General features: G+C 49.8%; 1 protein-coding gene and 2 non-coding genes across 3 annotated transcripts in view; 2 read left to right on the top strand and 1 right to left on the bottom strand.

Moving 5' to 3' along the window:
• Positions 1-4,740: 4,740 nt before the first annotated feature.
• trnap-cgg (transfer RNA proline (anticodon CGG)) lies at positions 4,741-4,812 on the top strand. Its single transcript has one exon. It is a non-coding gene; the product is annotated as a tRNA-Pro (tRNA).
• Positions 4,813-4,958: 146 nt separating this feature from the next.
• trnap-agg (transfer RNA proline (anticodon AGG)) lies at positions 4,959-5,030 on the bottom strand. Its single transcript has one exon. It is a non-coding gene; the product is annotated as a tRNA-Pro (tRNA).
• An 8,378-nt stretch (positions 5,031-13,408) lies between these two features.
• Positions 13,409-13,752, top strand: part of LOC144506606 (myelin protein zero-like protein 1) — a 42,315-nt gene continuing 41,971 nt past the window's right edge. The window contains exon 1 of the mRNA XM_078232954.1: positions 13,409-13,515. Coding sequence (XP_078089080.1) covers positions 13,476-13,515 — 40 coding nt within the window. The 5' untranslated portion in view covers positions 13,409-13,475. The remainder of the gene's footprint in view (positions 13,516-13,752) is intronic.

Raw genomic sequence — 13,752 nt, 5'->3', positions numbered from 1 at the left:
AATGCAAGGTGTTGATTATTTTTGATTGGATTTGATTTATTGTCGTCACATGTGTTAGTACACAGTGAAAAGTATTGTTTCTTGCGCGCTATACAGACAGAGCATAGAGAAGGAAAGGAGCGGGTGCAGAATGTAGTGTTACAGTCACAGCTAGGGTGTAGAGAAAGATCAACTTAATATAAGGTAAGTCCATTCAAAAGTCTGATGGCAGCAGGGAAGAAGCTGTTCTTGAATCAGTTGGTACGTGATCTCAGACTTTTGTATCTTTTTCCCGTAGGAAAAAGTAGGTGGAAGAGAGAATGTCCTTGATTAGGCTGGCTGCTTTTCTGGGACAGCGGGAAGTGTAGATGGAGTCAATGGATGGGAGGCTGTTTTGCGTAATGGGTTGGGCTACATTCACAACCCTTTGGAGTTTCTTGCGGTCTTGGGCAGAGCAGGAGCCACACCAAGTTGTGATACATCCAGAAAGAATGCTTTCTATGGTGCATCTGTAAAAATTCATGAGAGTCGTAGCGGACATGCCAAATTTCTTTAGCCTCCTGAGGAAGTTGGTGGACTTTCTTAAGTATTTCTGCGCTTTATTGCTGTTCTTTGTCACTTCTCTATTTTGAATGTACTTTCACCTGTCTGCCTTTCAAATCTTAAAGTTGCATTCACTGCTATTAAGTGGTAAAACCATAACTGCAACAACTCACCTGCTGAAGGATACAAATGTACTGCCACATTGCCACATAGTGGTAAGAACAGGAATTACAACTGCAGCACAACAGCGCCACCATGTGACGACAAAGTGAATGATTGATTTGATTTATTATTGTGACATGTACTAGCGTACAGTGAAAAGTATTGTTTCTTGCGTGCTATACAGACAGAGCATACTGTTCATAGAGAAGGAAACAAGAGAGTGCAGAATGTAGTGTTACAGTCACAGCTAGGGTGTAGAGAAAGATCAACTTAGTGCGAGGTAGGTTCATTCAAATGTCTGACAGCAGCAGGGAAGACGCTGTTCTTGAGTCTGTTGGTACGCGACCTCAGACTTTTGTAACTTTTTCCTGACTGAAGAAGCTGGAAGAGAGAATGTCCGGGATGTGTGGGTATTTGATTATGCTGGCTGCTTTGCTGAGGTAGCGGGAAGTGTAGACAGTGCAGACAAATGTGAGGCTGGTTTGCGTGATGGATTGGGTTACATTCACGACCTTTTGTAGTTTCTTGCGGTCTTGGGCAGAGAGCAGTCATACCAAGCTGTGATACAACCGGAACGAATGCTTTCTATGGTGCATCTGTAAAAGTTGGTGAGAGTTACAGCTGACATGCCAAATTTCCTTAGTCTTCTGAGAAAGTAGAGGTGTTGGTGGGCTTTCTTAACTATAGTGTCGGCATGGGGGGACCAGGACAGGTTGTTGGTGATCTGGACACCTAAAAACTTGAAACTCTCGACCCTTTCTACTTCGTCCCCATTGATGTAGACAGGGGCATTTCTCCTTTACGCTTCCTGAAGTCGATGACAATCTCCTTTATTTTGTTGACATTGAGGGAGAGATTATTGTTGCCGCACCAGTTCACCAGATTCTCTATCTCATTCTTGTACTCTGTCTCGTCATTGTTTGAGATCCGACCCACTGCATTGGTGAGGCCAGAAAACTTGAAAATCGAATTGGAGGGGAATTTGGCCACACAGTCATAGGTATAAGGAGTATAGTAGGGGGTTGAGAACACAGCCTTGTGGGGCACCAGTGATCATGGAGGAGGTGTTGCTGCCTATCCTTATTGATTGTGGTCTGTGAGTTAGGAAGTTCAGGATCCAGTCGCAGAGGGAAGTGAATGTTGTAAAAGCCAATGGCAAGAAGATAACAGTGGAATCCTCTCCCAAGACATGTCGCCCGTGAGCCTGGCACCAGTCTCCAGTTCTGTGCGGGTTAGGTTGATTGGTCATTCTAAATTGCCTCTTAGTGTCAGGGGGATTAGCAGGGTAAATACGTGGGTTTACAGGGATAGGGGCCTGGGTGGGATTGTTGTCGGTGGAGGCTCAATGGACCGAATGGCCTCCTTCTGTACAATAGGTATTCTATGAACCTCTTCAGTGACCTCCTCAAAGCATTCCCAAAGAGGTCAAACATCCCAAAGGACTGTCTCAGAAGGAGATTGTAAAATGAACCATACTTCTATTCTGTGCTCGCGTTGAAATAAAAAACATGGTCAGATGTGCAAAGAAAGATCCTGAGGAATAAGGTGTGGCTGCTGTAAATGACAGAGCATCTTGCCCAAGCTCACCACCCCCCACCCTATCCCCATAATCCCACACATTTACCATGACTAATCCACCTAACCTTCGCATCTTTGGACTGTGGGAGGAAACTGGAGCTCCCAGAGGAAACTCACACACAGACACAGGGAGAACGTGCAAACTCCACACATTTATCCAAGGCCGGAATCGATCCTGGGAGTCAGTGCAGACTCGATGGGCCAAATAACTTCCTTCTGCACAGTAGGGATTCTACGAAATAAAAAGTCAGTGCTATAAGAGGGAAATTAGAGAAGAAAAGTGAACCCTAACAAAATGCAAGTAGGGCCTTAATGAATATAAGGTAATACGTGAAACAATTATTGCCTCCAAGTCTTCACTGAGACATGCGCAAGATGCCCAAAATGATGATGACTTAAGTAAATCCAACAACTTCAGTGTAAATGAGAAAAGAGTATAAAACAGACTTCAAGGAAAAATGGAGCTCAGAGATGAAGAATCATAGAATCCTACAGTACAGGAGGCCATTCGACCCATCGAGTCTGCATCAACCACAATCCCACCCAGGCCCTACTCTCGTAACTCCACACATTTACCCTGCTAATCCCCCTGACATTAGGGTCAATTTAGCATGGCCAATCCACCTAACCCACACATCTTTGGAGTGTGGGAGGAAACCGGAGCACCCGGAGGAAACCCACACAGACACGGGGAGAATGTTCAAACTCCACACAGACAGTGACCCGAGGCCAGAATTGAACCCAGGTCCCTGGTGCTGTGAGGCAGCAGTGCTAACCACTGTGCCACCATGCGCCACTGTGCCATGAGGGTGAAGATGGCTTTTGGTGCATTAGTCATCATTAATGCTGACGTTATGAATGGCTTTCTCTACGCAGCTTTTGCGCCCTCCCCTCCCTCCCCTCCCCTCCCCTCCCCCCGGAAGGAAACCTACATAGACATGGGGGGAACATGCAAACTCCATACAGACTGTCACCCAAAGCAGGAATTGAACCCAGGCCCCTGGAGCTGTGAGGCAGCAGTGCTAACCTCTGTGCCATCTAATAGTCAGGTCCCTTCCATCTCCGTGAGCTCCCGGAAAATTCTGCATTCCTTTAATTCTGACATTTTATGCATTCACTGCCTACCATTGTCAACTGTTCCTTCAACCATCTAAACCTTGCATCCATCCCTTCAACCTTGTTACCTCTGCACTTCCAATGTTCCTCCTTAAAACTCATCTCTTTGACCAAGCTTTTAATCAAAGCGCTTAATATCGCCTTGGCTCACTGCCCACTTCTGAAATGTGCCATGTTTTCCGTGTTAGAGATGTTTAGTTTATTTATTAGTATCACAAGTAGGCTTACATTCACATTGCAATGAAGTTATTGTGAAAATCCCCTGGTTGCCACAATCCTGCTGTAGATGGTATAGAAATGTAAATTGTTGTCAAGACATTGGACACTAGGAAAGTGTTGAAAGATTGGAATAAAAACAGAAAATGCTGGAGATATTCACAAGGTCCTTGCTTGAGCTGATTAGCAAACTCTGCTTCCCTCCCCATAGATGCTGCCAAACCTGCTGAATATTTCCAGCATTTTTACCCAAACCTCAAGTTTTGTCAATTCCAGGTAGTCGATTGTACTATTTGCACAGAATCAGGGTATCTGCAGTCTTCACCATCTATTTTATCAATGTTTTTGAAAACAAAACCCACTTTAGCCCATTTCCAATCTACCAGAACAAAAGTAAATACTGCAGTGTTAGGCGCATTGACCCGAACAGGTGCCAGAGTGTGGCGACCAGGGGAATTTCACAGTAACTTCATTGCAGTGTTAATGTAAGCCTTACTTGCGACAATAAATTAACTTTACAGATGTTGGACTGGAGGGGGAATTTTGCAGGGGGAAGAAAACAGAAAATGCTGGAAACGCTCAGCAGGTCTTTGGAGTCCATGAGGCTCTTCTACAGAGACGACGGGTTGGCAAAACTTGGAGCAGCAATTAAATTAATGAATTCCTGCTTCGCCAGTGAGTGACGTCCAGTCTGCTGTACTCAAGGCTATTCTTGGCACTGCAGTGGATTGGGGTGACACACGCACTGGTCGGCGTGGCCACCTGGGGGGGGTTGGTTCGGGAGGGCCGGTGGTATTTCTGCGCGCCGCCGCTTGGTGGCGCGGTTGTGTGTGGCCCTGGCTGCAGTACTGGGTGGTGTCCCGGGGTGGCGCTGCTGTGCTTGGTGGTGAGGGGCGCCCGGGGATGGAGAGAGGGGGGGGGGGAATACGAGGAGGGCAGCTTTGTGCGGCGCGGCGCTGCTCTCATCTCGGGACCGGGGTTTTCCTGTCAGCGGCTCCCCGGAGTCCGGGAGCGGAGGGGCGGGGGAGTTGGGGGAAGGTTGCCAGGGCAGCCGCCGCAGTGACTGAGAGCGGAAAGCGCGGAGGCGGAAAGCGCGGAGCGGCGCCGATGGAGAGAAAGCGGCTGCCGGGGAGTAAAATGGCAGCTGGCTCGTTGGTCTAGGGGTATGATTCTCGCTTCGGGTGCGAGAGGTCCCGGGTTCAAATCCCGGACGAGCCCCATTTTATTTTTCGAAGCGGTTTTACATATATATTTTTTAATTATTAATTTCGGCGGGGGCCGTGATCTTCTCTCCCCTGATCCGCCGCCAGCTTTAAAGAAAGAAAAAAGGTGTTGGCGGCGAGGGCCCGGGTTGAATTAAAATGGGGCTCGTCCGGGATTTGAACCCGGGACCTCTCGCACCCTAAGCGAGAATCATACCCCTAGACCAACGAGCCAGACGGTGAGGAGTAGGCTGGGCCCGGTTGTCTGCAGCAAAGCACCATCATCTCAGCCAGCAACATCACACTCAGTGCTGCATCTTCTCTCCAGGCTCTGGACTGAGTCCTTCTGCATTCACATTCATTCATTCACTGCCTCATTCTTCACCAGCTGCTGTGTTTGATCCTGGTTATCGGTGCACACACAGCCTTCAGGGGCACCAAGCTCACCAGCCAGCTGCCTGGCTGGTTGTCCTCACTTGTGTGTTACAAGTCTCCAAGCTACTGAGGGACCTCCGCTCCTGCAGTTTCTCTTTTCGCGCGCCAGGGAGGGGGTGGGCGGTGTGTGTGTGTGCATTCTGTTTACCCCATGCACCTAAATCAAGAGCGTGGAAAGTACTGGGTTGTAATAACTGCCGACCAACACCGATGAAGGTTCATCGATAATACCCCCCTAGCGATGAGTGTAATACTGCATTCTGCACTCTCTCCTTTCCGTCTCTATGAACGGTATGCTCTGTCTGTATAACACGCAAGAAACAATACTTTTCACTCTCTGCTAATACGTGTGACAATAATAAATCAAAATCAAAGACCGGCTCCTACGTGCTGCGTGTCTGCCCATGCTCGGGGGAGAACTCCCGCACTCCCGACACATTTTGGGAGCACCCGGAGGAAACCCACGCAGAGACGGGGAGAATTTGCAAACTCCACGCAGCCAGTGACCCAAGCTGGGAATCGAACCAGGGTCCCTGGGCGCTGTGAGGCAGAATTAAATCACAGGAACCCCCGAAGAAGGAGCGGTTGAGGACCTTGGGTCTGAACTTGGTAAGGGACCCAGGTTTGGATCCTCCTTCCCCTCCACTGATCTCAAGCAGAGTGGCAGTGGACCCCCCTTCCCTCCACACTGGTCTCAGGCAAAGTGGCAGCGGACCCACCTACCCTCCCCACTGCCCAAATGATCTCAAGCAGAGAGCCGTTGGACATTAGGCACTATCTCCTCACTGGAGCTCCCAAATCGGATTTGTATGGAGCATGTCTGTTTCGCACCGATTCTGGATTGGAGAACGCGGTGGTAAAGGGGGAAGTGCTGGTAAAGTTGGGCGTGCAGCCCATCAAGTCAATTTAAATGCATGCAAATGGCTGTCGCACCTGTTTCGGGCACGGTCCCGATTGTGGCCATTTCTGGGCCTTGGTAAAGGGGGAACCGGCGCGGAGGCGGGCATGGATCACGCTACTTGACTTTACCAAGTTTTCGCGCCTGAAAATGGGCGCAATGCGATGGTAAAATCGGGCCCAATGTGTCACTACTGCACATTTTTACTTAAACTTCCCAGATCTTTCCCAGATTTGCTGAGTGTTGCTAATATTGTTTTCTTTTGTTTGAGATTATGTAGCATTGACCACTTTTTATTTCTCAGAAAAAAATAACTCAGAGTTTTGGGAGATCAGAACGGGTAACAGAGTTAAGTGGGAATCACAAGAGGCAGCTTGAGGTTAAAAGAAAATTAGTTCATTAGCACATAATAAAGATGCAAGACAGTTTGTACATGTGCCCCGTATCTGTGTGGGTTTCCACTAGAGGCTCTGGTTTCCTCCCACAGTCCAAAGGTATGCAGGTTAGGTGGATTGGCCATGCTAAATTGCCCCTTAGTGTCCAAAGATGTGTAAATTAGGTGGATTAGTCATAGTAAATGTCCAGGGTTACGGGTATAGGGTGCAGGTGGGCCTTTTTTGGAGGCAGTACAGACTCAATAGGCTGAATGGTTAACATGGTTAGGTCTATATCCATTGGAGTTTAAAAGACTGACAGATCATATTAAGGACCTGATAGTGTAGCTACTGGGAGCATTTCTCTTCTTGTGGGGAAACTAAAACTAGAGGACACAGTTTCAGAACAAGAAGCCTCCTTTTTAAGACAGAGATGAGAATTTTAGAGGATTGTTAATACGTAGAATTCTTTTCCCCAGAAAGTATGGAGGCTGGGTCATTGAATTTATCCAAGGCTGAGTTAGGTATATGTTTCATAGGCAAGTGAGTTAGTGGGCTTAGGGACTAACAGAAAAGAGGAATTGAGACCAAAACCAGATGAGCCATGATTCTTTTGGATTGAGGAGCTGGCTCAAAGGGCTGAATGGCCTACCTCTGTTCCTAAATCTTATGGGGAAATTAGTGAGCACAATTTTCGTGGAGGGTGGAGAAGCACTTCCCAGGGTGGTAGGGAACTATCTATAGGGCCACTTGTAAAATAACAAATTCCCTATTTCCCAATTCTGCTACTGCCATGAATAAGGATATCTTTATAAGCTGTTGCAGTGTAAAGACACAACACCCTTCTCCCCCATTCCCACTTCCCATTTCCCCCCTCTCCCATTCTCCCCACCCCCCTCCTCGGTACTCTCTCTCTCAAGCACTACTGCCTCACAGTGCCAGGGACCCAGGTTCAATTCCAGCCTTGAGTGACTGTGTGAAGTTTGCACGTCCTCCCTGTGTCTGCCTGGGTTTCCTCTGGGTGCTACAGTTTCCTCCCAGTCCAAAGATGTGCAGGTTAGGAGGATTGGCCATGTTAAATTGCTCCTTAGTGCCCCAAGATGTCTAGGCAATGTAATAAGATTTGCAAACTGCAAGCAAACGTTTGATTATCAAACATTTAAGAACAAGTTCTACCAGAGTAGGAAACCCTAGTCCTAAGTATTTTTTTAAAATACAAGTCTGATAACAACAAAATGATTTAGATAGTTCACTGGTTAATGTGGGAAAATAATGATCTTACACAACTCCCAGGATTTTCTATTTAAGTGGAGTCTAAGTGCCTGTTGTTGAAGACATGCAGAAGTTACACACACTACCTTCTTTAGTAGATACAGGAGGAAAAGGATCAAGGCTTTGAAACCAACTGGCTGTTATTTTTGGATACCAGCCAGCAGTCATTAGACATCCATGACTGATTTTCTTACAGGGCTGGGGATTAGGCTCTATCCATGGAGAGAGATAGGATGCCTTTGTTTTTTTTATTTTTTACTCCATTCTTAAAGTTATAAAGCCAATGCTCAGGGTGGACTGGGCAAACCCAAATCCATTCCTTGCTTGCTCCAAAAACCAAACTCAAATTCCAGTTGAACCCAATTCATGGTCCCCACAAGAGAGACAAACAAGATCCAAGCCGACACGAAAAGGCATTGCCCCCCATCTTGGGCTTGATCTGATGCTTGATCTTAGCCTTCTGAGGCTGTATAAGGCTCTGGTTAGATCCCATTTGGAATATTGTGAGCAGTTTTGGGCTCCGTATCTAAGGAAGGATGTGCTGCCTTGGAGGTTCACAAGAATGATCCCTGGAGTGAAGAGCTTGTCGTATGAGGAACAGTTGAGGACTCTGTGTCTGTACTCATTGGAGTTTAGAAGGATGAGGAGGGATCTTATTGAAACTTACAGGATACTGCGAGGCCTGGATAGAGTGGATGTGGGGAGAATGTTTCCAGCAGTAGGAAAAACTAGAACCAGAGGGCACAACCTGAGGCTAAAGGGACAATCCTTTAAAACAGAGATGAGGAGGAATTTCTTCAGCCAGAGTGGTGAATCTGTGGAACCTTTTGCCACAGAAGGCTGTGGAGGCCAGGTCACTGAGTGTCTTTAAGACAGAGATAGATAGGTTCTTGATTAATAAGGGGATCAGGGGTTATGGGGAAATGGCAGGAGAATGGGGATGAGAAAAATATCAGCCATGACTGAATGGTGGAGTAGACTCGAAGGGCCGAGTGGCCTAATTCTGCTCCTATGTCTTATGGAATTATGGTCAAAAGGGAACAGGATCCCTTTGTTTTCTTTTCAAAAATATACTTTAGTCATATAAAATCTGTAAGACACATTACAAAACATTTCCAATTATTATAACAACAAAGCTTGATGACATTTACATTTTCTCAAGAGGTCAAGGTGCACTCTGAGGAACTTCAGTTGAGTTTGAGAACACTGCACATAATTCAACATTTTCATTAGAGTGCAAAATTCTTCACAAACATGACATCTGTCATGTTGCACTTTCGGTATTTCAATAAAGTTACACTGTTAGAATGATACACACAGTCCGAGGGGTTTTACCTGGTTACCACCTCTGCAGTGTACATTGGTTAGGGAAGCCATGATGTGGAGATGCTGGTGTTGGACTGGGGTGGACAAGATGAGACGTCATACGACACCACCAGGTTATAGTCCAACAGATTTATTTGAAATCACAAGCTTCCGGAGTGTTGCTCCTTCGTCAGGTGAAGTCTTGGGGGAGAGGGGGCTGTACGGAGAGAGGGCTGTACGGGGAGGAGGGACTGTACGGGGAGGGTGGGCTGTGCAGGGAGGGTGGGGAGAGGTGGCTGTAAAGGGAGGAGGGACTGTACGGGGAGGGTGGGAGAGGGGGCTGTGCAGGGAGAGAGGGCTGTGCGGAGAGGGGGACGGGGGGGTGTGCGGGGAGGGGGCTGTACGGGGAGTGGAGGGAGGAGCTGTGCAGGGAGAGGGAGTTGTATGGGAGAAGGGGCTTTATGGGTAGAGGGGGCTGTATGGGGAGGGGGCTGTGCGGGGAGAGGATCTGTATGGGGAAGGGGCTATATGGGGCTGTACGAGGAGGGGGGCTGTGCAGGGAGAGGGGGGCTGTACGGGAGAGGGGGCTGTACAGGGAGAGGGGGGCTGTACAAAGAGGGTGGAGAGGAGGCTGTGCGGGAAGAGGGGTTGTGCGGGGTGGGGAGAGAAGGGGGTGCGCGGAGAAGGAGCTGAGCGGGGAGGGGGAGAAGGGGGTGTGCAGAGAGGGGGCTGTATGGGGAGAGAGGGCTGTACGGTGAGGGGAGGAGAGGGGGCTGTGGGGGGAGATTGAAATGAGCAAATGTAAAACCCCTACTCAAGAAATGTGGGGAGAGAGAAAACAGCAAACTATAGGCCAGTTAGCCTGACATTAGTCACTGGGGAAGTGCTAGAAACTAATTTTAAGGAAATCTTAATGCATTTTTTATTCAGTTATGAGATGTAAGTGACACTGGCCAGGCCAGCATTTATTGCTCATCCCTAGTTGCCCTTCAGAAGGTGATGGTGAGCTGCCTTCTTGAACGGCTACAGTCCCTGAGGTATCGGTGTACCCACAGTGCTGTCAGGGAGGGAATTCCAAGATTTTGAACAGTGTCAATGAAGGAACAGTAATATATTTCCAATCAGGGTGGCGATTGACTTGGCGGGGAGCCTCCAGGTGGTGGTGTTTCCAGGTATCTGCTGCTCTTATCCTTCTAGATGACAGTGATCATGGGTTGAAAGATACTGCTTAAGGAACTTTGGTGAGATTCTGCAGTGCATCTTTTAGATGGTACACATGACTGCCACTGTTCATTGATGGTGGAGGGATTGAATGTGGAAGGGATATCAATCAAGCAGGCTGCGTTGTCCTGGATGGTATCAAGTTTTCCCATTCCTCCTCCCCTTACCCTCCACCGCCCCCCCCACACTCCGCTTTCCCACACAGTCCCCCCATATAGCCCCCTCCCCACACAGTCCCCGCTTCCCTGCTCCCCGCACAGCCCCCCCACACAGCCCCATCCCCGCACAGTTCCCTCCCTAAACAGAACCCCCTCCCCACACAACCCCCTCTCCACCCAGCCTCCCTCCCCGCACAGCCCCCTCTCCCTCCACCCTATACAGCTCCCTCCCCCCTCAGCCCCCCCTCCCTCCACCCTATACAGCCCCCTCCCCCCTCAGACCCCCCCATACAGCCCCCTCAGCACAGCCCCCTCCCCACACACCCCCTCTCCACCCAGCCTCCCTCCCCGCACAGCCCCCTCTCCCTCCACCCTATACAGCCCACTCCCCCCCTCCCCATACAGCCCCCTCCCCCCACAGCCCCCTCCCCCCCTCTCCATACAGCCCCCTCCCCACCCCCCTCCCCTCCCCTCCCCATCCTATACAGCCCCCTCTCAGCACAGCCCCCTCTCCCACCCTTCCCATATCTCTATCCGTAACCCTCTCCCCTTCCCTGTACCCCCTCTCTCCCCCTCCCTGTACCCCCTCTCCCCATACTCCAAGCATTCCCCCTCTCCACACCCCACTCACACCCATCTCTGTATCCCTTCTGCCCCACCCCCTCCCTGTACAACTTCTCCCCTCCCATTCCCCTGCCTTCATTGCTCCATTTCCCCCATCCCTATTTACACCCCATCCCTACCTCCCTCTATCTCTACCCCGTCCTCTCGCTATTCCCACCTCCATCCCCTCACTATCCCTCCTCCCCTCTCTATCCCTACCCCCTCGCTATTCCTACCTCCATCCCCTCACCATCCCTCCCTCCCCTTTCTCCCTGCCCGCTCCTGCCTCCCTCCATATTCCTATCTATCCCGTCCCCCCTCCCCCCCCCTTCCTTCCTCCCTCTCCCTCCCTGACAACAATAATCTCTCCCTCAATGTCAGTAAAATGAAGGAGATAGTCATCGAGTTCAGGAAGAGTAATGGAGGACATGCCTCTGTCTACATCGAAGGTGATGAAGTGGAAATGGTCGAGAGCTTCAAGTTTCTAGGTGTCCAGATCACCAACAACCTGTCCTGATCTCTCCACGCCGATGCTATAGTTAAGAAAGCCCAATACCTCTACTTTCTCAGGCGGCTCAGGAAATTCAGCATGTCCACTACAACTCTCACTAACTTTTGCAGATGCAACATAGAAAGCATCCTTTCTGGATGTATCACAGCTTGGTATGGCTACTGCTCAGTCCAAGACCACAAGAAACTGCAAAGGGTTGTGAACAAAGTCCAGTCCATCAGTCAAACCAGCCTCCCATCCATTGACTCTGTCTACACTTCCCGCTGCCTCGGAAAAGCAGCCAGCATAATCAAGGAGTTCATGCACCCCGGAATTACTCTCTTCCACCTTTTTTCATTGGGAAAAAGTTTTTAAAATCTGAGATCACGTGCCAAATGACTCAAGAACTTCTTCCCTGCTGCCATCAGACTTTTGAATGGACTTACCATATATTAAGCTGATCTTTCTTCACACCCTAGCTATGAGTGTAACACTACATTCTGCACCTTCTCCTTTCCCCCGATGTACTCTATGAATGGTAAGTTATGTCTGTATAGCGTGCAAGAAACAATACTTTTCACTGTATCCCAATACATATGACAATAATAAATCAAATCCCTCAATATCCCTTCTCTATCCCTCTCTCCCGCCCTATCACCCCTTTCTGTCTCTCCATTCCTCCCTCCCTAACCCCCTCTCTCCCTCCCTCACCCTCAATTCCCTACCTCTATCCTTTCCCATTCCCTGTATCTCTCTCCCCATTCCCTTTCTCCATTCCCTATATCTCTCCCTATTGCCTCTATCTCTCCCCACTCCCCGTATCCCTCTCATTCCCTGTATCCCTCCCATTCTCTGTATCTCTTCCTATTCCCGTATCCCTCAATCCCCTGTATCCCCATTCCTTATATCTTCCTCCATCTCCTGTATCCCTCCCCATCCCCTGTATCTCCCCCATCCGTGTATTACCCCATCCCCCTGTGATTCCTCCATCCCCCCGTGATTCCTCCATCCCCCTATATATCCCCACTTCCCATCCATCCGCTGTATCCCTCTCCATCTCCTGTATATTCCCCCACCGATGTGGAGATGCCAGTGTTGGACTGGGGTAAGCACAGTAAGAAGTCTCACAACTCAGTCTCGCAGCGGACACAAGAGGAAAAAGCTTTAACCTGGTGTTGTGAGACTCCATACTGTGCTATTCCCCCACCCCCATATATTTATCCATCCCCCCGTATATCCCCACTTCCCATCCCTCCCCATCCCCTGTATATTTCCCCCACCCACTCTGTATATACCCCCATCCCCCCCCTGTATATATCTACCCCCCTGTATATTCCCTCTTTCCATCCATCCCCTGTATCTTCCCCCATTCCTGGATAGTTCCCTACCCCCCCTGTATATTCTCCCCACCTCCCTGTATATTCTCCCCACCTCCCTATATATTATCCATCCCCGGTATCTCTCCCTTTTCATCGCTCGCGCTCATGGCAGTTGGTGATGCCGCGCGGGGCGGGGCGGGGCTGGGGCGCGTGCCGCATTGGGAGGAGAGGCGGGGCAGGGCTGGGCGGGGCACGTGCCGCATTGGGAGGAGAGGCGGGGCTGGACGGGGCGGGGCTGGGCTGGGCGGGGCACGTGCCGCACTGGGAGGAGGGGCGGGGCTGGGCGGGGCGGGGCACGAGCCCGCATTGGGAGGAGGGGCGGGGCTGGAGCTCTTCATCCGCCTTCTCCCCGGGAGCAGGCGCCCGGTGAGGTAATTGATTGACAGCCCCGTCATCCAACCAGCGGATAGGAGCGCGGTGACGTCCGGCTGCCTTGGGGAACCAATCAGCGGAGTGCAGGGGAGGAGGTGGGGTTATGGAATGGGAGGCTGAGCGAGTGAGGCGCAGTTTGAAGAATGAGATTGTGGTCTTGTTTAAAATCTACATGGTGGGCTACTGGGCTGCAATCCTCCTGCTGGCACTCGGTAAGGGAAGGTGTTATGTTGGGGTTTGGTAAATGGGAGATGTTCTGTTTCTGTATTTGTTTGTGGTAATTTCCTCTTTCTCTCTCTATGTAATTCACTGCATTGTCCTCAGCCTCTTGTATGTTGTTTTGTACTGATTGAAAATGGAGCTACCCGCAGTGCCCAGTGTTGATGAGTGATCTTGGCCAGTAAATCTGTGCTTTAGGGGCATCTAAACCTGAAGGAGCTTTGATGGTT

The sequence above is a fragment of the Mustelus asterias genome, chromosome 17, assembly GCF_964213995.1.
Source record: "Mustelus asterias chromosome 17, sMusAst1.hap1.1, whole genome shotgun sequence".
Lineage (NCBI taxonomy): Eukaryota > Metazoa > Chordata > Chondrichthyes > Carcharhiniformes > Triakidae > Mustelus > Mustelus asterias.
The sequence above is the reverse complement of the archived record's forward strand: the minus strand, read 5'-3'. Positions and strand labels throughout refer to the sequence as shown.